The sequence below is a fragment of the Artemia sp. Qi Xiang Cuo genome, chromosome 14 (genome assembly GCF_049724085.1).
Source record: "Artemia sp. Qi Xiang Cuo chromosome 14, ASM4972408v1, whole genome shotgun sequence".
NCBI lineage: Eukaryota > Metazoa > Arthropoda > Branchiopoda > Anostraca > Artemiidae > Artemia > Artemia sp. Qi Xiang Cuo.
Window position 1 is genome coordinate 13,946,808 of NC_142807.1, and position 25,002 is coordinate 13,971,809.

At 36.2% G+C, this 25,002-nt stretch overlaps 1 protein-coding gene across 1 annotated transcript; it reads right to left on the bottom strand.

Moving 5' to 3' along the window:
- Positions 1 to 780: 780 nt before the first annotated feature.
- LOC148944173 (uncharacterized) lies at positions 781 to 23,506 on the bottom strand. The gene is made up of 3 exons (XM_089100452.1): positions 23,436 to 23,506; positions 10,259 to 10,445; positions 781 to 931 (listed from the first exon to the last, which is right to left on the bottom strand). Exons 2-3 carry the CDS (start codon positions 10,391 to 10,393, stop codon positions 836 to 838), a joined length of 231 nt encoding a protein of 76 aa, XP_088956578.1. The 5' UTR covers positions 10,394 to 10,445; positions 23,436 to 23,506; the 3' UTR covers positions 781 to 835.
- Between the last annotated feature and the right edge of the window lie 1,496 nt (positions 23,507 to 25,002).

Genomic DNA, 25,002 nt, shown 5'->3' on the forward strand with positions numbered 1-25,002 from the left:
ATTAGGATTATTTTACTTTTTGTGGGTGTTTCCCCCCTTTTTCAAAAATCACGCAAATTTTCGCAGGGTCGTAGCTTTTGACTGTTAACACTAAACTTAGTGAATGTTATTTCTTTTAATAAGCATAAAAAGCGAATTCTTTTGAGGTATTTATTGCTATCAAAATTCCGTTTTTTAGGGTTTCGGTTGCTATTGGGCCTCGCTCCTTACTTACAGTTCATTACCATGAATTGTTTTATTTATTTTTCAGTTACATTGTTGAGTTAATTAGGGATGATTTAAATGAAAGTTTAGTAACACTAGGAAGGATTGAATTTAACGGGGGGGGGGGCTTTTAGTTGAAGGCGTTCGATTTGAATTGATTTTAGGTATTTAAAGCCTATTTCAATGGGAGTTGGATTAAATTGAATGGAAGTTTGTCCAAAAGAGGCATAATTAAACAGGGTTGAGTTCAAAGGGGGGTTCAGACAAAGAGAGTTTCATTTAGACCAAGATAGTGTTACAATGGAACTGATAATCCCATACTAAAATGCACTTAAAGGCATTTTGTATAAACCAAAACATACACGAACCCAAATAGAATATTTCCACCAGATAATCGGTTTATTATTAGCAAAAATGTATTGCCATGAATTCTTTGCCACCTTTCTCTGTCGCTCATTTTTATGCAGACGTCTGCGTCACCCATGTCAAAGTAATGGCGGCGTATAGATTTTACATCTATATGTAAACGTATATATGCCTATTCACTACTATTTCAGGAGACCCAAAAACATTAAACAAAGTAGCAAAATAATTTATTTAGTAAGTACAAAACTAGCAAAAAATACCCAAGTTATTTGAAGGCTTCATGAATGGGTGTGCCTTTCATCAAATGTTCTGCACACATCCTAGGTATCTGGATTCCTTTTAGTAAAATATCTGTGACAGTCTGAAAAAAATCCTTTATAATAAGTTATCTATTTCGAGTTTAGGCTTTGTGTATGAGAATATATAGATTTTATTGGACGATACTAAATATCAATACTGATCGGATGAAAAATCAAATGCTGACAAGTTAATATTTATATCGAAAGCGGTAATTGAAAAGTATATGAATGCGCAAATTTGGTGAAACAAAAGAAAAAAACTTTTTTTAATTAAAGAAGCTACCTTAAATGGCCTAGTAAATCGAAATTTTGAAAAAAAAACGATCTGCTTTGATTTTTTTTAATTCTTTTATGCTTGAAGTTAATCCTAGGAGAATATCTCTTAGTCAGACCTAGTGGCACCTTCTGAGTCAAATTTTGCTGACGTCCCCAGTACCCATAGCTTACTATCGACAAGACAAATTCTGCTAAATTTTACAGTCAGAGTATATTTTCAGCTATAAATAATGTAAACATGAATATTTAAGAACGTTTAATACCGTAAATCTCATTTTGCAAGTCTCAGTGTTTGCTGACAGTCTCTAAGACAAATGGCGTATTAGTAAATTTTCTTAGCAACACAATTAATTTTGGTAAAAATTGATCTTAAATGTGCCACCAGTTCGAAAAGCTAACGGGAGGCTAGTTTAAAACAAAGAAAATCTATAATCTGTTACTAATTGTTAAGTAGAATGCTGTTGAATTGAATGTACTTTGAGCATAAATAATGTGCTTGCTGTGGCCCAAAAGATTTCAATCAGTGCAGTTAGTACAACGGGAAACTTCCAAAGCTTTCAAATTATTCAATGATACTTCTTTTGAGCTGACTTTCAATGTTTTCTAAGCAGGTATATGAGAAAATTTTTAGGGACTGCCTTTACCTGAACTTTAAATAGAAAATTCTGTTCCGTTCAATTAAAAAATATATATATGCTTTCTAATGATGTAAGTTTAATTAATTCTGAATATGTCTATCTCTGGCACAAAACAAGAGAAGTTAAATAGTTTTTTCTAAGATTTCCGGGAAATAATGTGTCAGCTTTTAGTTTTCTGTCCTTTATTCAGACTTCTTATCAAAGCTATACAAGTTATGGCAAGACCACCCAGTCATTTCTGAATAGTGTTACCATCCAACTGAAAAAAGCTTGTGATGGACGAGATACGGTGATTAGTTAAGGTATCGAACAGCCTTAAATTGAGGTAGCATTCAGTTTATAGCTATTGTAATTTGTCGCATTATTAGGATAGCGTACAATTTGACTTGCACCAAGACGAAGGATGTCTCAGATCCTGCTTCCCCTTCGTCCCCAGATCCTCAGATTACGATAATTTTCCTCCCAAATTGAATTCTATTTTATACAATTTTCATATATTGCTGCGTTTCCTAGTCTCCTTCACCAAATAAATTCATGTCGACGGGCCTGTCAATATGCATGACAGCAAAAAGAAGGTGTAAACATATTTAGAAGGATCAGGAAAATCAGAAGAGAAACAGCTTCAAAATATCAGAATTAACTGGAATTTTCTGGAACTCAGAATTTACTGGAATTTTCAGAGATTCTACCAGACCGGAAATTTTTACCGGAAATTGTTCGGTATCTCTCAGTATTACCAGATGTAGGTGTATTTTTCTATAGAAGTTTCGGGACTCCCACTTCTCTTATGTAATTCGCGGTTATTTTCAGAAAACATAACTTTCACAAAGGTAAACATGAAATGAGCGATAGGGGGAGATTATATATTTTGACATAGTTGACTAATGTAGAATTAATAATACTATTTATTTTGTTTTTGAAAAGTTTATCGATAATCAAAAGCAAAATTTTAGCAAAAAGTTTGTAGTAAAAACGTAGATATATCAGGCAATATTTTATATTTAACATGCTAACAAGAAAATTAACTAACTTGAGGAAATCGGGGGGCCAATAAGATGAGGAAAAGTGATAAAAAAAGGTTTAATCAAAAATAAAAAATAAATCTCACTTAATATTTGGAAACTTCTTTTCATGTTAACAATGTGTATTATATAGGACTAGTAATTTGGCCGTAAGCAGTATTACCACATGTAGTTGATTTTACTATTTTTAGTGCTTCATTTCTTTAAATTAATTAAAAACTTTTTCAACAAAATAAGTTTTTCAAAGAAAAGTAAAGAACTCCATTAAACAAAAAATGAGCAAAAATAAAATCAAAAAATCTACCAAGCGTAAAACTACCGCAAATCAGCATCGATAAATAAATGAAACCCAAAACGAACAGAAATTACAATAAATAACCGAGTCAAACCTCAAAACGAGAAAAAATTAACATAAGTTGGGCTCAAAACCCCTATGCCTTCCCAAGGCCAGAACATAATTAGCACCATACTGAAAAAAATATAAAGGTTCTTACTTTTATAACTTTAATAAAATCAAATAATATTAACATTTTGATTACTAAATATCAGTATAGGTATTTTAAACTGACAATGCACATTCATTTGTATTATTCATTGCACATTCATTGAGTGCACATTCTGCACTCAGAAAAAATCTTCAACTTGATACCACTTCAACTTCTTCAACTTCAACTCGAGATATTCAAGGTTATTCTCGAGGTTATTTACTGTAATTTCTGTTCGTTTTGTTATTATTATAGTAATAACGTAACTATAAAGTTCGTAACTTAACTTAACTTAACTTAACGTAAATAACTTAACTATAAAGTTCGTAACTTAAAATTAAATACGTAACTTAACCTAGGTGCGTTCCCCTCCCCCCCCTAAACCCCAAAAAACAACAGTTTAAATATCGTATACGCAATGAAAACCAAGCAATGGATTTCATTACTCTAAAATTGTGTCTTCAATTATCCCGTCAAAAACGGGTTTTTCGTGACTGATTTCCTTGTAAATGCCCATATAATGGGAAAGTGCCGAAAAATCTTAGAACATTGTTTTCAGGTATGAATAGACCTAAGGTAGGTCTATACGAATTTTATAGTTAAGTTACGGTTTCATTTATTTATCGATGCTGATTTGCGGTAGTTTTACGCTTCGTAGATTTTTTGATTTTATTTTTGCTCATTTTTTCTTTAATGGAGTTCTTTACTTTTCTTTGAAAAACTTATTTTGTGGAAAAAGTTTTTTTAATTAATTTCTGTTCGTTTTATATTGACATAGTCTTTTCAGGGAAATAGAAAATAATACTTTAAATCTTTTTGTTTTTTTAAGACTTTATAGTTTGGCCTGCTATTTTTATGCTGGAGAAAAATTTTCAGCAATTTTTAACAACATGCACCCTTTTAAAAGTCTGGACACAAATAGTAGCGTTTAATTTTGTTTCATACCTTCTCTTGTTGACCTGAGATGGAAAACTTGATACTATTCGCAAAAAAATCTGCTTACTTTTTTTGAGAGCTTGGATACACTTACGCTATTTTGACTTGGTTAAATTTTAAGAGCGGAAGTAGCCCCGAAAGTTTGAACATTTACATTTTGTTTTTAAACATAAAGGAAAATGGGAGGGTGGGCGTGGGAGGGGGATTAGTTGCCCTCAAATCACTTTCGACTGTTAAAAAGGGCATCATCCCTTTCTATTTTCAATCGAATGAGCCCTTTTCGAAGTTCCTACGACAACTCCTTCGATACGAAGTGCCCTGGTCTAAACAACAACAACAACAAAAAATCATACATTATACCCACATCGATCTTTACTATAAAAATTTCAAGCCTTCCAATCACTTTCGACTATTAAAAAGGGCACTAGGCCTTTCGATTTCCAATCGAATGAGCCCTTTTTGAATTTCTACGACAACGCTTTTTATAAACACCTTATATGTCCCCAGGGCATAAATTAGAACCCTTACCCTAAGGGCTGTGAGGGTAGTTACCATCCTTTAAGACATAATTTTCAAAACTTTCAACTACCTTAAACAAAATGGCTATCTAAAAATTTTGATTGTATGTGTTTGGGAAAATGGTGGGCGTGAGAGGGGCTTTAGTCGCTCTCCCATCATTTTTAACTATTTAAAAAGTCACTAGCCCTTTCGATTTCCAATCAAATGAGCCCTTTTGAAGTTTCTACGACAACGCTTTCAATAAAAAACCTTATATGCCCCCAGGGCATAACTTAAAACCCTCGCCCTAGGGGCTGGGGGGGGGGCTTTCATCCTCAAAGACCTAATTTCCAGAACTTTCTACTACATTGAACAAAATGGCTATCTGAAAATTTCGATTGGATGTGTTTGGGGAAATGTTGCGCGTGAGAGGGTGGTTAGTCACCCTCCAATCACTTTCGACTATTAAAAAGGGCACTAGCCCTCTCAATTCCCAATTGAATGAGCCACTTTTGAATTTTTACGACTACTCTATCTATAAAAAATTTATATGCCCCCAGGGCATAACTTACAACCTTTTCCCTGGGGGCTCTGAGGGGTTTGTCATCCTTAAATACATAATTTTCGGAACTTTCAACTACGTTGAACAAAATGGCTATCTCTAAACTTTGATTGAATGTTTTTGTGGAAATGGTGGGCGTGAGATGGGGGTCAATTACTCTCCACTCACTTTCGACAATTAAAAAGGGCAATTTCAATTTTCAAACAAATGAGCCCTTTTTGAAATTTCTACAGCAATTTTCTATATAAACCTTATATGCCCCAAGGGCATAACTTACAACCCTTGCACTGAGGGCTCTGAGGGGGTTTTCATCCCCAAAGGCCAAATTTCCAGAACTTTCGACTACGTTGAACAAAATGGATATCTCAAAATTTTGATTGGATGTGTTTGGGAAAATGGTGGGCGTGAGAGGAGGGTTAGTTGCCCTTCAATCCCTTTCGACTATTAAAAGGGTTCTAGCCCTCTCAATTTTCTATTGAATGAGGCCTTTTTGATGTTTTTACAACATCACTTTCTGTAAAAAGCCTTACATTCCCCCAGGGCATAACTTACAACCCTTGCCCTGAGGGTTTTGGGGGGAGGGGTTGTCATCCTTAAAGACCTAATTTCCAAAAATTTCAACTACGTTGAATAAAATGGCTATCTAAATATTTTGATTGGATGTGTTTGGGGAAAAGGTGGGCGGGAGAGGGGGGTTAATTGCCCTCAAATTACTTTTAAAAAGGGAACTAACCCTTTGGATTTCCAATCGAAAGAGCTCTTTTTCAAGTTTCTACGACAAATATTTCAATAAAAATTTATATGCCCCCAGGGCATAACTTATGACCCTTGCCTTGAAGAGTCTGGGGGGAATGTCCTGCTCAAAGGTATAAGTTCCTGAAGTTTAAACTGCGTGAAACGAAATGGGTATCTCAAAATTTTGATTAGATGTGTTTGGGGAAAAGGTGGGCGTGAGAGGGGGGTTAGTTGCCCTCACATCACTTTCGCCTATTAAAAAGGCACTAGTACTTTGAGTTTCCAATCGAATGAGCCCTTTTTCAAGCTTCTGTGACAAAGATTTCTATAAAGACCTCATATGTCCCCAGGGCATAACTTATAGCCCTTGCCCTGAAGACTGTGGAGGGAGTCTCCTGCTCAAAGGTATAATTTCCTGAACTTCAAACTGCGTGGAACCAAATGGATATCTAAAAATTTTGATTGGATGTGTTTGGGGAAATGATGGGCGTGGAAGGGGTGTTAGTTGCCTTCCAATCACTTTAGACTATTAAAAAGGGCACTAGCCGTTTTAATTTCCAATCCAATGAGCCCTTTTTGATGTTTCTACGACAAAGCGTTCTATAAAAACCTTATACGCCCCCAGGGCATAACTTACAACCCGTGCCCTGAGGGCTGTGGGGGAGTGTCCTCTTCCAAAACATAATTTCTATCTGGAAATCAACTACGCGAACAAAATGGCTATATAAAAATTTCGATTGGATGTGTTTGCGGAAAAAATGGGCGTGAGAGGGGTGTTAGTTGCCCTCAAATCCCATTCGACTATTAAAAAGGGTACTGGTCCTTTAGATTTCCAATCGAAGGAGCTCTTTTTCAAGTTTCTACGACAAAGATTTCAGTAAAAACTTATATGCCCCCAGGGTATAACTTATAACCATTGCCCTGAAGACTGTGGGGGGACTGTCTTGCTCGAAGGTATAATTTCCTGAACTTTAAACTGCGTGAAACAAAACGGCTATCTCAAAATTTTGATTTGATGTGTTTGGGGAAAATGTGGACGAGAGAGGGGGGTTAGTTGTCCTCAAATCACTTTCGAATATTAAAAAGAGCACTAGCCCTTTGAATTTCCAATAGATTCATTGTTCGCTCAAAATTTTACTTCATTCCCAGTACCCTTATCGTTTTCACAGGCCTTTGCATTTTCGGCCTTAGATTATTTGAAATTATGCCAAGGGGCAATTTACTTTTTGATTGAGATGTGGGGTTGTTTCCACAGATAGAAATTAAGAGGCTAGTGCAGCCAATTTTTCATGATGGCTGACATCATCATATGTGCCAGAAACTGATTCTCTGCTCCTCTCAATGTAAATTCGTGAGAGCGAGAAAATTTTTTTGTTTTTGATTGTCCTGCGCACAATCATTATCTACGAATCTTGGGGACTTCAACTTTCAAAACCTAATGCGGATGCTATATGATTTAGACCATGGTGGTCCTACAGTAGAGACGTGTTGATGACTACTGATCCAGAGCCAAGCGGTGGAAGTAGTAGCACTGACACTGGTGAAAGAGAGAAGGCAAATGGATTTTGTAAAGTTGAAGTTATGTGTTTATGTTTGTAATGATGGACCAAGGTAGCACGTGGGCGGTCATTTATCTTACGGGGGGAGGTGTTCGGGTTCCATCCCTGTTTCTTTTCCTTTCAGATAAATGAACTGTTTTCGTTCTAATTACATTTGCTTAGATTTGCCTATAGTATAATTTTTAATGACAATTTAAAAGTCTTGTTGCTAAGCTATAGTGGTTTTGCAATAAGTAAGCTTTAAACTAAATTCTATTTTGTACTTCCTGGTTTGAGTCATTGAATAATAGGGCTGGGAAGATAGAATTGGTTTTGAATGGGGATTGAGATGATTGGCTGGGCCAAGCGAAGGTCCACCCCTATGAACAGTTGCTGTACCCATTATTATTATTTTTTTTAGTCTGCGTTCGGGGTACCATATTTTTGTGCTATTATTGTGACCGTTTGGAAGAATACAAATAAGGTATTTTCTACAAACTGTGTACTAGTTTCCGTAATCCAGGCAGGGTAGGAATAGAGTTACGAGATATCTTCATTATTATATTGACAGGGAGGTTTGTTACCTCCAAGGAGAGAGTTAGAGATTTTCTAGCCGTAACCCAAGGCGGGTGCATTTGGCTTTAGAAAGTGGCCTTTTGACCACTCGATCGCGTTACCATACCCTGGGACAGGGTGTACTGTAAATAGGGTAGTACCAAACCCGATATTTGCAGAACCGATGTGGTAGACGCGGCATCACATTATAATTTGGGGCTGGGGCTTTCCCCTCCAATAAGCGGTGACACCCGTATATTACCCCGCCAGTGGCGTTGTGGCCTACCGGTATAACACTGGGGGCTAAAATACCACGAACACTTATTAATTGTACTATTTTGCAATTAAGGATGTGCCAGAATCATTAAGTATTAGTAATATCATTGTTGAGGGAGCTTCCTTATGATTCCCACCTTCTTTATAGGGAAAATTAATTATATAGATTCTAAATGAAACAAACAGTATTTGAAATTGAATGCAAATTTTTTGTTTAAATTCAACTTTGATCCGTAGAACAGTACTTTTATAAAAAATGTTTATATAAAATATTTAATGTTTAATAATATATAAAATGTTTAGCACATTTTAGTCAACTGAAATAATGAATCTCTCTGTAAAGGAGCAATCCGCGTACTTACACTTCTCTAAAAGACAAAAGATATTCAAAATACTCGAACTTTAAAGATTTCGGAAAAACTGCGTTTCAAAAAAATTGACAGTTTGCCAGTGCGCTAAACTTAATGTCATGATTTCTGCTGTAAAAATTGGTAGCACCCCTTTAATACACGAGAAAGCAGCGGAGCTTTTGAAGGTCTAAAAACAGCTTCTCGCCCTCCAATGGGATTTGGTAAATATACAAAGAGTATTTCATTCAAGCATAAAAATAAAAACAAAATCCAGATTGGGGGTTTTTAAGGCCAGATAAAATACTGGACGAACAAAGCAAATTTCTGGGAGAACACGCACGTTCGGTGCAATGTAAAGTACTGAGCGAGAGCTTTGGAGTCTGCTATTCGTAGATATTGGTGAGTGACTCGCTCTTCCAACTAGGATTTTGACTTTCAAATCTTTTAATTTGCTAATTTTGGATTTTATTTACCTTCTGTTGGTTTTCCGTTGTGTTTGGAGAATTAAAATAAAGAATTAAAAATACATATTTAATTTTTTTAAATTAGGTTTTTGGTTGTTCGTTTTCTTCTATTGGTTTTAGGTGTTGTTTGGTTTTGTCCAAGCTGTCTGTTCACCACTTCTTTTCTTTTTGTGTTTTCTTCTAATTTCTCTTATAGTGCTGAAGAAACGAGGTGGTTTCGTTATAGTGCTGAAGTGCTGAAGAAGCGAGTGTTTTCGTTCGCCTTAAAAAAAAACGCTCTCGATCTTTATTTTTTCAAATGCGGTTTTGGCAAATCAATATCGTTTATAAATTATTTTCGGACATAAATCCCTCCTAATAGTCTGTAATTCCTTCTAACAGCCCTTTTTGCTGATAGAAGAGTACCTTTTATTATAGGAGAACGGTAAACATATGCTTAAGGGGACAAGTCGGGCAATTTATAAAGAAACTGCATTACATCATTATTTTCTTTTCTAAATAAATACTGTAATTAATTAAAACTGACTCTAAATTGGCTAAGTTTATTTTAGTTCACGGGAAAATATTTTATTTATTTTGCTATAACCTGAGTTATCTTTCATTATGCCAAAATAGTACTTATGTATTATAGCGCCGACACTCAGGAAGTGAAGCTAGGTTAATCCTAACGAAAAATACCAAAACATGTTAAAAATATAATACTTTAAAAACAAATTTGGGACATATATTTGCACATTTGGGGTATGGGTAAAGTATAGTCGGTCTACATGCAAAATGTGTTAGCTACAATTATTCTGCATATTATGAAGTGAGAATTATTTTCTACCTTCATGCTGTCCAAATACTTTACCCCCCCCCCCTAATGAGCAAATATATAGCCCAAAGCATATAGGTACAATGTATTCTGTCATCCGGTACTTGTTTTCAATGAGTGTAAGCTAATTGTCTTTTAATACAGACAGATGCTTAGGTTCTACTTTGATGTCGGCGCTACAGTACATAAGTATCACGAATTTATTGAAGGAAAATCTACCAATAGTAAAAGTTAACTTACCCCACAGCCTTCTATACAAATGAAAACTGAGAATATAATATACCAGCCAGCACAGAACCCAGCAACAGGAAAGCCAATAAGGATCAGTAGTATCAACCACAGGACTGACCAAACGGCCTTAGAAGCATCAGCCATTCTTTCTATTTTGAATTAAAAACTAGATCTGTTTAATATCGACACTACCAATCTGAAATAGAAACACAAATTTTGGTTTATTCTACTGAGTCAGCATGGGTGCGAACCATATCCTTGCAATTTAATGATATTGCTACAACTGTTACTCTTGGGCTTATTAATGGTAGGATTTTTTGCCCCTGGGCCTAACTTAGATTTATTTATACCTCAAAACCTGAGTTTGTCCCTCCTCGGGCTTGAGATTAATTCACTGCTATTTTCTTATTATTGAAGGCTCGGTGATTAATTTGGCGTTTTCGAGTGATTAATTTGGCGTTTTCGGCTCATGAACAGGATTAATTCACTGCTGTTTTCTTATTATTGAAGGCTCGGTGATTAATTTGGCGTTTTCGGCTCATGAACAGGATTAATTCACTGCTGTTTTCTTATTATTGAAGGCTTGGTGATTAATTTGGCGTTTTCGGCTCATGAACAGGATTAATTCACTGCTGTTTTCTTATTATTGAAGGCTTGGTGATTAATTTGGCGTTTTCGGCTCATGAACAGGATTAATTCACTGCTGTTTTCTTATTATTGAAGGCTCGGTGCTTAATTTGGCGTTTTCGAGTGGTCTCATCACTTTTTCATTGCTATCCTTTATCATTGCTTGATCCAATCTTACGTTTCTTACTGTCCAATAGTGTGGATGTCAACCTTTCCTTCACTGTTAAAACCCCTTTCTAAGGTTTACAATAAAGCTAGAAACCTCATTCAGGAGACTAATCGTTCATTAGTTATTCCATTGCATGATCTTGAGTCACTGTACATTCTTTCATGTGCATAATTTACTTTTTCTCAGCTTCATGGTGACCTCCCCCGGCCCCTAAGTGTTCCACTATCTTTGACCTCTGATGATAATAATTATAATCTTCGCAATATGACAAATCATGTTCAAGTTCCATTTACTCCTTGCATAAGGTCAGATTTTAATCCTCTAATGGCGAGTCATATTGTTTGGATTAAGTTGCCTGAATCAGCTCGAAGGTGCCATTCATTCGGTTTGTTTAAAAAATTGTTAAAAATTCTTTGGCTTCTTAGAAGTTATTTTTATTTGTGTTTTCATTTTTTCATTTTTTTATTATTGTTTGGAGTCTATTTATTCTACTTAATTAATTTAGTCTATTTATTCTATTTATTTTTGTTTCTATAATTTTTATTTTATTTAAATTTTCCTTTCTTCTCCTTTTGCTCTTCTGTCTGTGAGAAAGTGATCATTTTAAATTTTCTTCTGTTTTTCATCTCTGAGTAAGTAAATCATTTATTTTCCCCCTTCTTTACAGGCCAATGAGCCTTTGGGGGAATAGTAACATGTAATATTGTATGTGTATTTAATGAAGAATAAATCTTATCTTTGATATTGTCCTCAAAGGCACCAAAATTAGGGGTGTAAAAATTAGGGGTGATGGTCGGTTTGAATTGAGGTGCTGCTCGTTTGTACCTATTTGCTTGTTGATTGAAGCAAATCTCTCTTAAAGGTATCTTAAATATAAACTGTTGAAATCTTTTTTTGTGCATTCTGTAGTTTTGTGTATTCTATGAAGCTTCTCTGTGAGTTTAGGCAACTTCATTCCAAATGAAAAGGAAGTTAGAATCGATCAACATCCCAGAGCGTTTCTAATGTCCGATTTCTAACGTTTCTAATTTCATCTCAGAGCGTTTCTAAAACGGACATCTTTGCTCTAGGTAAGAAACATCCATGTCTTCTATTATAATTTCTGTTCGTTTTGGGTTTCATTTATTTATTAATGGTGATTTGTGGTAGTTTTACACTTGGATAAGAAAAACTAACTAATAGAATTTGACAAAGCTTTCGTCCGTAAAAACTTAAACAGTAAGAATTTGTTGGTTTCCAACGCCAACTTTGCTTTCAAAGGAGATAAACCTTCTTAAACACTTTGTGGTCATGTTTTTAGCTTAATTTTGATGATTTTTCGCCTATATTTTTCTTCATTTTTTTTTTTATTTGGCGGCCGCTATATAAGTTTTTAACATACTTATGGTGTGTAATTTCTCTTTATCCCTTTCCTTAGGACTTCTCAACGAAACTAAAAAAAGCCACAACTCAAGTAAAATTCTCAAATTTGGAAAATCTCATTTTCTGCGGGGGGGGGGGGATATTTTACAGGGTATGTGTTCCTTGGGGGTATTTTTAGTGGGGGGGGGTATTTTCCGGCTGGGGTTAAATGCCTAGAACGGTGTTTTAGGAGCCATTCTTAAAAAAAATATGACAAATAGTCAAACTTTAGCGTAAAAAGCAAGTTATTGAGGAGAGGGCAGCCTCTTCAAGTGAGGAATAATTTCTGTTCGTTTTCAGTTTTGGTGATTCTGGGGAAAAAACGCTTCCTTGTTCTTTATAAAATATAAAGTTCCACATTTTTGTATATAGGAGCTTGAAACTTTTACAATAGGATTCTCTGAGTCACTGAATCTGATGGTGTGATTTTCATTAAGATTCCTTGACTATTTGGAGGGTTCCCCCTTTTTAGAAAGCCAGGCAAATATTATCAAGCTCATAATTTATGATGGGTATCACTAAACGTGATGAATCTTATATATTTGGAATCAGCATAATAAGCTGATTTTTTTTATCTACTTGTATCTGATGATCTTTTTATCTATTGATAGCAAAATTTCGTTTTTAAGCTTTCGGTTACCATTGAGCCGAATCGCTCCTTACATACAGTTCGTTACCACAAACTGTTTGATGAATAAATAGACTGTGCAAGACTTAAGGCCACTCAAGGATCGGGCGAGTCTAATTTGCAGATCTGCATCATAATTATTATTATTTGGTCTGAATATGGCAACAGGTTTTAATCAAACTGATAATTTTTCTCCCTCGTTTGTGAAACCCTGTGAGGCACTCCAATCGAAAATAGTGGCAAAAATTTCCTTTCTTAAGAAATTAATTAAAAAAACTTTTTCCACAAAATAAGTTTTTCAAAGAAAAGCAAAGAACTCCATTAAACAAAAAATGAACAAAAATAAAATCAAATATCCTACCAAGCATGAAACTACCAAAAATCAGCATTGGTAAATAAATGAAACTCAAAACAAACAGAACTTACAATAAATAATCGAGTCAAACTCAAAACGAGCAGAAATTAACATAAGTTGTGCGCAAAACCCCTATGCCTGCCCAAGGTCAGAACAAAATTTATCTTTACTGAAAAAATATAAATGTTTTTACTTTTATAACTTTGATAAATCAAATAATATTAACATTTTGATTTCTAAATATCAGTATATGTATATTAAACTGACAATGCACATTCATTTGTATTTTTTCAGTAAAGGGCAAATTTGTTCCGAACTTGGGAAGGCATAGGGGTTTTGCGCACAACTTATGTTAATTTCTGCTCGTTTTGAGTTTGACTCGGTTAATTATTGTAATTTTCTGTTCGTTTTGGGTTTCATTTATTTATCGATTCTGATTTGTGGTAGTTTCACGCTTGGTAGATTATTTGATTGAATTTTTGCTAATTTTTTGTTTAATGGAGTTCTTTACTTTTCTTTGAAAAACTTATTTTGTGGGAAAAGTTTTTTTAATTAATTTCTGTTCGTTTTATATTGACATAGTCATTTCAGGGGAAAAGAAAATAATACTTTAAATCTTTTCGTTTCTTAAAAGATTTTATAGTTTGGCCTGCCGGAGAATGATGTTCAGCAATTTTTAACGACATACACCCTTTTAAAAATTTGGACACAAATAGTACTGTTTAATTTAGTCTCATACCTCCTCAGTTGACCTGAAATGGAAAACTTGATACCAATTGCAAAAAAATCTGTTTACTTTCTTTGATAGCTTGGATACACTTATACTATTCTGATTTGGTTAAATTTTAAGAACAGAATTGGGAGGGTGGGCGTGGGAGGGTAGGCTTGGGAGGGGGGGAGTAGAAGGGGGATTAGTTGCCATCAAATCACTTTCGACTATTAAAAAGGGTATCAGCCCTTTTATTTTCAATCGAATGAGCCCTTTTCGAAGTTCCCACGACAACTCCTTCGATACGAACTGACCTGGTCTAAACAACAAAAACAACAAAAAATAATACATTATACCCACTTTGATCTTTACTATAAAAATGTCAAGCCTTCCAATCACTTTCGACTATTTCGACTAAAAAGGGCACTAGGCCTTTCGATTTCCAATCGAATGAACCCTTTTGGAAACGACAACGGTTTCTATAAACACCTTATATGCCCCCAGGGCATGAATTACAACCCTTACCCTAAGGTCTGTTAGGGTGGTTGTCATCCTGTAAGACCAAATTTCCAGAACTTTCAACTACGTTAAACAACATGGCTATCTTAAAATTTTGATTGGATGTGTTTGGGGAAATGGTGGGTGTGAGAGGGTTGTTAGTCGCCTTCCAATCACTTTCGACTGTTAAAAAGGGCACAAGCCACTCCAGTTTCCAATTGAATGAGCACTTTTCGAAGTTTCTACGACAAAATCTTCGATACGAAGTCCCCTGCTCTAAAGGAAAAAATTAAGAAATAATACATTGTGCCAACATCGTTCTTATAAGCCCCCAGGGCATAACTTAAAACACTTGCCCTGAGGGTTGTGGGGGAGTGTCCTCCTCTTTACTTAGTCCCCGTTTCTTGTCTCGTTCTTGAGTGTCCCCGTTCCTTACTTAGGCAGCGCGATCCGGCTGCCTATGATTTATGCAACAACTTTCTATATAAACCTTATATGCCCCCAGGGCATAACTTAAAACCTTGCACTGAGGGCTCTGAGGGGGTTGTCATCCTAAAAGACCTAATTTCCAGAACGTTCAACTACGTAGAACAAAATGGATATCTCAAAATTTTGATTGGATGTGTTTTGGAAAATGGTTGACTTGAGAGGGGCGTTAGTCGCTATCCAATCACTTTCAAGTATTAAAAAAGGCAATAGCCCTTTCAATTTCCAATTGAATGAGCCCTTTTGAAGTTTCTACGACAACGCGTTCAATAAAAACTTTATATGCCCCAGGGCATAACTGACGACCCTTGCCCTGACGGCTGTGGGGGGAGGGGTTGTCATTCTTAAAGATCTAATTTCCAAATTTTCTGGATGGATGAGTAGGGTCTAGACCTTGTTCAAGTGCTCATTTATTTCAGTTACTAAAGTAGGAAGACAGTTTTTTTTTTTTTGCCAAGTGATTACCGTAATACATTTTATAATCCTTGCCCTGAGGGTTGTGGGGGAGTGTCCTCCTCAAAAATATATTTTCTATTTGGAAATCAACTACGGTGAACAAAATGGCTATCTAAAAATTTTTATTAGATGTGTTTGGTGGAATGATGGGTGTAGGGGAAGGGGCTAGTTGTCCTCAACTCACTTTCGACTATTAAAAAGGGCACTAGCCCTTTGAATTTCCAATCAAATTCAAAGGGCTTTGGAAATTTGAAGTTTCTACGACAACGCCTTCTTTAAAAACCTTATATGCCCCAAGGGCATAACTTAAAACCCTTGTCCTGAGGGCTATGGGGGAGTATCCTCCTCAAAAACATATTTTCTATCTGGGAATAAACTACGCTGAACAAAATGGCTATCTCAAAGTTTTGATTGGATGTGTTTGGGGAAATGATGGGTGGGGGGGGGGGGTCAGTTGCCCTCCAATCACTTTCAACTATTAAAAAGGGCACTAGCCCTTTGAATTATCAATCAAATGAGCTTTTTTTGAAGTTTCTACGACAACGCCTTCTTTAAAAATCTTATATGCCCCGAGGGCATAACTTAAAACCCTTGTCCTGAGGGCTGTGGGGGAGTTTCCTCCTCAAAAACATATTTTCTATCTAGGAATCAACTACGCTGAATAAAATGGCTATCTCAAAGTTTTGATTGGATGTGTTTGGGGAAATGATGGGTGGTGGGGGGCTAGTTGCCCTCCAATCACTTTCGACTATTAAAAGGATATTAGCCCTTTGGATTTCCAATCTAATGAGCCTTTTTTGAAGTTTTTACGACAACGCCTTCCATAAAAACCTTATATTCCCCCAGGGCATAACTTAAAACCCTTGCCCTGAGGGTTGCGGGGGATTGTCCTACTCAAAAATATATTTTCTATCTGAAAATCAACTACGCTGAACAAAATGGCTGTCTCAAAACTTTGATTGGATGTGTTTGGGAGAATGATGGGCGTTGGGGGCTAGCTGCCTTCCAATCACTGTCGACTATTAAAAAGGGTACTAGCCCTTCAAATTTCCAATCGAATGAGCCTGTTATGAAGTTTCTACGACAACCCCTTCTATAAAAACCTTATATGCCCCCGGGCATAACTTAAAACCCTTGCCCTGAGGGTTGTGGGGGAGTGTCCTCCTCAAAAATATATTTTCTATCTGGATATCAACTACGCTTAACAAAATGGTTATCTCAAAATTTTTATTGGATGTGTTTAGGGGAATGATGGGCGTGGGGGGGCTAGTTGCCCTCCAATTACTTTAGACTATTAAAAAGGATACTAGCCCTTCGAATTTCCAATCGAATGAGCCTGTTTTGAAGTTTCTACGACAACGCCTTCTACAAAAAACCCGATATGCCCCCAGTGCATAACTTAAAACAATTGCCCTGAGGGTTTTGGGGGAGTGTCTTCCTCAAAAACATATTTTTATCTGGAAATCAACTACGCTGAACAAAATGGTTATCTCAAAATTTTAATTGGATGTGTTTGGGGGAATTATGGGCGTGGGGGGGGGATAGTTGCCCTTCAATTACTTTAGACTATTAAAAAGGACACTAGAACTCTCAATTTCCAATCGAATGAGCCCCTTTTAAAGTTTCTACGACGACCACTTCCATATGAAGTGCTCTGCTCTAAAAGGAAAAAATAATACACAGTACATTGTGCCAACATCTTTCTTATATGCCCTCAGGGCATAACTTAAAACCCTTGCCCCGAGGGTTGTGGGGGAGTGTCCTCCTCAAAACATATTTTCTATTTGGCAATCAACTACGCTGAAAATGGCTATCTCAAAATTTTGATTGGCGGTGTTGGGGGGAAGGAGGGGCGGGGGGGGGGGCTAGTTGCCCTCCAATCACTTTCGACTATTAAAAAGGGCCCTAGCCACTCCAATATCCAAGCGAATGAGCCCTTTTCGAAGTTTCTATGACAACTCCTTCGATACGAATTGCCCGGCTGAAGAAAATAAAAACACATTGTGCCCACATCGTTCTTTACATAGGCAGCGCTGGCGCGCTGCCTATGATGTGTCATTCAAAAATTTTTGTTGATGCCAGTAGATTTTAAATTTTAATTGTGACACATAAAATAAAAAACTTATTATTTTATAAAATAAAATAATAAAACATAAAGTTAGCTAACCTTGAAAATCAGTAAACTGTAAAGGGAGAGGTAGTGTTGATTTGTCCTGGTTCAAATTTTGTTTTTCCTGTGACAATATCATCCAAATATGACATTTATTATCTCATAGGAAGGGACTGGGGAAGGGTACTTATTTTATTCCTTGTCTGTTCTCCTCCTAGATTCAAAAGTTACGCAGTTGAATAAGGATGTCTTCTCATAGTTTATTCCTGTTATGAGTGGCATGATTCTTTCCCTAATATTTCACCTACTATTTGAACTTGGGTAGGTAACCCACTATTTTGAGGATCAGGAAATCCTTAAGGATCCTTGGATCAGGATCCCTTGGATTAAAATCCAAGGATTTTAAGGATTGGGGAAGCAATCTCATGTGGAACTCGGATAGGTAAACCACTATTTTGAGGATCTGGGAATCCTTAAGGATCCCTGGATCAGGATCCCTTAGATTAAAATCCAGGGATTTTATGGGTCAGGGAAACAATCTCACGTCGAACTTGGATAGGTAACCCACTATTTTAAGAATTAAAGAATCCTTAATGATCCCTGGCTTAGGATCCCTTGTATTAAAATATCTAAGGATTTTAAGGATCAGGGACGCAATCTAATGTGGAACTGGGATAGGTAACCCACTATCTTAAGGATCAGAGAATCCTTAAGGATCCCTGGATCAGGATCCCTTAGATTAAAATCCAGGGATTTTAAGGGTCAGGGAAACAATCTCACGTCCAACTTGGATAGGTAACCGACTATTTTAAGAATTAAAGAATCCTTAATGATCCCTGGATTAGGATCCCTTGTATTAAAATATCTAAGGATTTTAAGGATCAGGGAAGCAATCTTATGTGAAACTTGGATAGGTAACCCACTATCTTAAGGATCAGAGAATCCTTAAGGATCTCTGGATCAGGATCCCTTGGATTAAAATTCAAGGATTTTAAGGATCAGGGAAGCAATCTTATGTGGAACTGGGATAGGTAACCCACTATCTTAAGGATCAGAGAATCCTTAAGGATAACTGGATCAGGATCCCTTGGATTAAAATTCAAGGATTTTAAGGATCAGGGAAGCAATCTTATGTGGAACTGGGATAGGTAACCCACTATCTTAAGGATCAGAGAATCCTTAAGGATCTCTGGATCAGGATCCCTTAGATTAAAATCCAGGGATTTTAAGGGTCAGGGAAACAATCTCACGTCCAACTTGGATAGGTAACCCACTATTTTAAGGATCTGGGAATCCTTAAGGATCCCTGGATCAGGATCCCTTAGATTAAAATCCAGGGATTTTATGGGTCAGGGAAACAATCTCACGTCGAACTTGGATAGGTAACCCACTATTTTAAGAATTAAAGAATCCTTAATGATCCCTGGCTTAGGATCCCTTGTATTAAAATATCTAAGGATTTTAAGGATCAGGGAAGCAATCTCATGTGGAACTGGGATAGGTAACCCACTATTTTAAGAATTAAAGAATCCTTAATGATCCCTGGATTAGGATCCCTTGTATTAAAATATCTAAGGATTTTAAGGATCAGGGAAGCAATCTTATCTGGAACTAATCCCTTGTATTAAAATATCTAAGGATTTTAAGGATCAGGGAAGCAATCTTATGTGGAACTGGGATAGGTAAACCACTATTTTGAGGATCTGGGAATCCTTAAGGATCCCTGGATCAGGATCCCTTAGATTAAAATCCAGGGATTTTATGGGTCAGGGAAACAATCTCACGTCGAACTTGGATAGGTAACCCACTATTTTAAGAATTAAAGAATCCTTAATGATCCCTGGCTTAGGATCCCTTGTATTAAAATATCTAAGGATTTTAAGGATCAGGGAAGCAATCTTATGTGGAACTGGGATAGGTAACCCACTATCTTAAGGATCAGAGAATCCTTAAGGATCTCTGGATCAGGATCCCTTAGATTAAAATCCAGGGATTTTAAGGCTCAGGGAATCAATCGCACGTCCAACTTGGATAGGTAACCCACTATTTTAAGAATTAAAGAATCCTTAATGATCCCTGGATTAGGATCCCTTGTATTAAAATATCTAAGGATTTTAAGGATCAGGGAAGCAATCTTATGTGGAACTGGGATAGGTAACCCACTATCTTAAGGATCAGAGAATCCTTAAGGATCCCTGGATCAGGATCCCTTAGATTAAAATCCAGGGATTTTAAGGGTCAGGGAAACAATCTCACGTCCAACTTGGATAGGTAACCGACTATTTTAAGAATTAAAGAATCCTTAATGATCCCTGGATTAGGATCCCTTGTATTAAAATATCTAATGATTTTAAGGATCAGGGAAGCAATCTTATGTGAAACTTGGATAGGTAACCCACTATCTTAAGGATCAGAGAATCCTTAAGGATCTCTGGATCAGGATCCCTTGGATTAAAATTCAAGGATTTTAAGGATCAGGGAAGCAATCTTATGTGGAACTGGGATAGGTAACCCACTATCTTAAGGATCAGAGAATCCTTAATGATCTCTGGATCAGGATCCCTTGGATTAAAATTCAAGGATTTTAAGGATCAGGGAAGCAATCTCATGTGGAACTGGGATAGGTAACCCACTATTTTAAGAATTAAAGAATCCTTAATGATCCCTGGATTAGGATCCCTTGTATTAAAATATCTAAGGATTTTAAGGATCAGGGAAGCAATCTGATGTGGAACTGGGATAGGTAACCCACTATTTTAAGAATTAAAGAATCCTTAATGATCCCTGGATTAGGATCCCTTGTATTAAAATATCTAAGGATTTTAAGGATCAGGGAAGCAATCTCATGTGGAACTGGGATAGGTAACCCACTATTTTAAGAATTAAAGAATCCTTAATGATCCCTGGATTAGGATCCCTTGTATTAAAATATCTAAGGATTTTAAGTATCAGGGAAGCAATCTCATGTGGAACTGGGATAGGTAACCCACTATTTTAATAATTAAAGAATCCTTAATGATCCCTGGATTAGGATCACTTGTATTAAAATATCAAAGGATTTTAAGGATCAGGGAAGCAATCTTATGTGGAACTGGGATAGGTAACCCACTATTTTAAGAATTAAAGAATCCTTAATGATCCCTGGATTAGGATCCCTTGTATTAAAATATCTAAGGATTTTAAGGATCAGGGAAGCAATCTTATGTGAAACTGGGATAGTTAACCCACTATCTTCAGGATCAGAGAATCCTTAAGGATCTCTGGATCATGATCCCTTTTAATAATATTCAAGGATTTTAAGGATCAGGGAAGCAATCTGATGTGGAACTGGGATAGGTAACCCACTATCTTAAGGATCAGAGAATCCTTAAGGATCTCTGGATCAGGATCCCTTGGATTAAAATTCAAGGATTTTAAGGATCAGGGAAGCAATCTTATGTGGAACTGGGATAGGTAACCCACTATCTTAAGGATCAGAGAATCCTTAAGGATCTCTGGATCAGGATCCCTTGGATTAAAATTCAAGGATTTTAAGGATCAGGGAAGCAATATTATGTGGACCTGGGATAGGTAACCCACTAACAGCTTCGACTGAAAGTTGTTTGCATTTTGTTCGGGTGGACTCAAGACAGCTATTTGGGATTCAAAATTTAAAACTTATGAATTTCTTCCACCGAAGTTAAAAATTTGTGAAATCTTTACCACAAAAATTGAAAATCTGTGGATTTTATCGACAAAATGAAAAATCTGTGAAATTTTCAAGACAAAATATTGGAAATTTTACAAGAAACATTAAAGAAAATGAAATAACAAGAATTAAATTAGTGGAAATTTTTGGATAAAAATAAAAAATTGTGAAAACTTTTAGCAAAACTTTTGGGGAAAAGACGGACGGAATTACGTAAACGAAAAGTTAAAATGCATGAATTTCCTCAACAAAATACAATTTGAAGAAGAAAAAATAAAGCAGACCGTAGATTGGCGCTGATTTCTGCCATAAGCCATAAAGTGGCGGAGGAAGATCAAGGCCGAAAACAATGATGAAAAAAAACAATTATATTGAATTGCTTTGGATGAATGGCTACAAGGAATAAAATTCGAATAATTAGAGATGGAGATGCAGTTGAAAATCTGTATAACTTTTAGGCTTTAAAATTGTTTGAAAATACATCTCATTCAAGGCCAACGAGCCTTGTGTCTGAGCAGAATTTCTTAAAGAACTTAAAGAATTGCGACAAAAAGTCAAACTTTAGCATACAGAGTGAAGGTTGAGGGAAGGGCAGCCCCACTTATATACATAATGATTTCTGTTCGATTTAATGTTGTTTCGGTTACTATTGATCCAAGTCGCTCTATTACAACGAACTGTTTGATTAAAACTTGCCTCCATGCTCCATGCCGAGTTGTCATCAGTTAAATGGTTCTCAGCTATGTCCGTTATAATGGATTTGACTTAATTTTTTCGTAAAAGTGTATTGGCAGCTGATTTGAGTTTCTGTATGTAAAATTTGAATTGAATCTGCGCTATGAAGATCATTGGTCCTGATACAAAAAGTTTTAAAATTGGTAGTCTACAATACCTAAGCCAGTCATTAGCACATATTATTTTTTTAGTATTAAGAAGAACTAATTTTGTTTAATTATTGCTGAAAAGAGTGCCCAAAAATAATGATAGATTCAGGATTTCGTGGGGGAGGGGTTTTAAGGCTAGGTGCCCTATGTGTGTCCCTGACATAAATAAATGGCTCTTGTGTTAGACCAGATCTAACATCTGTTTCCACCATCCTAATTGTTATGAACAAATTTCTTTGGAAAAAAAAATTGTTAACTGACAAAAAATTGTTAACTGACAAAAAATTGTTGCTAACAATTCGTGGAACCACAATCTGATGAACATCCCCATAACCGTGCCCTCAAAAATACACGAAGATCTGGAACAGTATTTCAAATTTCGAAAAGTTAGAAAATGCAATAAAAAATCCTACTGCTCTTGAAAGGCTTCACGAGCCTACTGATCATGATAGGCTTTAGATGTAGAGCATAGCATAGAGCAAGCATGTCAGCAGGATAGAGGCTGCTGCACGTGACAATTTTAGATATAGGGCCTACGATATAGATAGCCTGTTACCACCATCGAGCCTACTGCATGTGGTAAGCTTTAGATATGGGGCCTACCATAGAGATAGCATGCCACTAGCTTTGAGTGTACTCCACGTGATAGGTTTTAGATGTATACCTTGCCATAGAGCTGGAAACAAAAGCATAGAGCATAATGCACGTGATAGGTTTTATATATAAAACCTACCATAGAGCTAGCATGTCGTCACCATGGAGCCTACTGCAGGTAATAGTCTTAAGATATACATAGAGCTAGCATGTTACCAGCATACAGCTGCACGTGACAAGATTTGTACGATTATTTGTCTCTCAATTTTCTGACATTACTATTCGTCCACTGCAATGGCATCACCATCATCAAACAGCGTACGTTCTTTTTGCCTCTCTTAGGCTTTTTCTAAAGGCCTTGAAAATTGAAAACTATTGTCTTTTTTGCTATTTCAAGAATATGGTAGACAAATCATAATTTTAGCAGTTTTTCCCTCATTTAATGTTGTATTCTTAAGACCAAGAGTCGACCATGTCATATTACCGAAATGGTCAAATAATGGGTGCTTTAAGGATATCTTTTTAGCGAAAAAAAAAGAAAACTGTTTTAAATTCAAAAGTAGCCTCTTTACTATTCTTACCACTTGAAAATACTCAAAATCCAACGTGAACAAAAAATATTTCGGCTCAATATTCAGACGGAGAATTGTAATGTTACTGACTGTGCTCATTTTAAGCCTGTTTTATGATTTTGTGCGTTATCTTCTGCTAGCTGATAAGTTCCAAGAGATATAACCAAACAAACGTTGATGATGATAACATTTTTTACATTTTAAAATCTACGCGGTCTAGCAGATAATAAGAACAGACAAATTAATATGTGAGTGAATTTAGTTCGTCCAAAGTCAAAAGACATTTTTCGAGAATTTTTTTTGTATCTAGAAGTACTCGCACGGTTACTGGTTTTGGGGTATCCATTTGCGATGTCTGCGAAATCGTCACATGAACCCTTTTTGACTTACAGTACCTGAAAGGAAGTATTCACTTTTATTTTTGAGTAATATATAATAAAAAATAACCAAATACAAAATAAAAATTATTAAATATAAAATTAATTTCGATCATAGGCAGCACAATAGTTATTTTGTTCACCAAGGCACTTCTTATACAATGATTTGTCGTAGAAATTACGTAAGGAGCTCCTTCGATTGGAAACTGAAAGTTCTATACCTTTTTAAGAGTCAAAAGTGATTGGAGGGTGACCAGACCAAGGTGACCAAGACCAAATGGTCCTGCTGCCCCCCCCCCTCAAACTCATAGCAAATACAAGTTAGGCCCATGGGGGATGTACTATTAGCCAAAATGGCATGAGAAGTCCCTCAAAGTTCCAACGGTCTTTGATATTTTTATAGAAAATAATACAACTCTGAATTTTATTATTTTTATCAAAAATAATGATTTTTTTAGTTTGAATGCTATAACTCGACTGGTTCTGTAGCTTGAAGCCTTTCAGTGACACATTTTCACAAACATTATACTGTATACAAAAAGGGTGCCAAGGGGTCAAGATGGACGGTGTCTATTAAGATTTTGTAGTGAATTACGCAAAAAGAATGCGTGATCTTTTCGTACTATTCCCAAAATGGTTTGAGTACCCCCTCAAAAATTTCTAGTTGGTGTTAAGATGCACTAGTTACTACGATCAGAGGATAGCGTTGCCTATACGAAAAGCCATAAGGCTTCAATGTTTTATTATTTATTTTTGTCCCAGAGGCACTTCTTCTGGAAGGGGTGGTGGTATAAACTTCGGAGGGGGCTCATTCGATTGCAGATTGTAAGTTCTAGTGCTCTTTTTAAGAGTCAAAAGTGACCATAGGACAACTAACACCACCCCTCCTTCTCCCCCAAATGCTTCCGATTAAATTGTGAGATAACCACGTTGTTTAAATGAGCTTTAGTGCAACCAAAACAACGACCAGTGGAAAAAACGGTACAAACATCAGCATGCTTAAAATCGCACTCAAGCATATTACATTTACCTAATAGGTAGAACTCACATAAATGCAACAAATTACAGCGACTAGCTCTGCAATTACCACTTAAGAATTGTTTACAAATTTTTGAGGAAATATCACTTTCGGTAAGGTCAGGGTGGGTGAGGTGATTTCGTGTCTCGAGATTGCGACAAGCTGTTACAGCTGTATGATT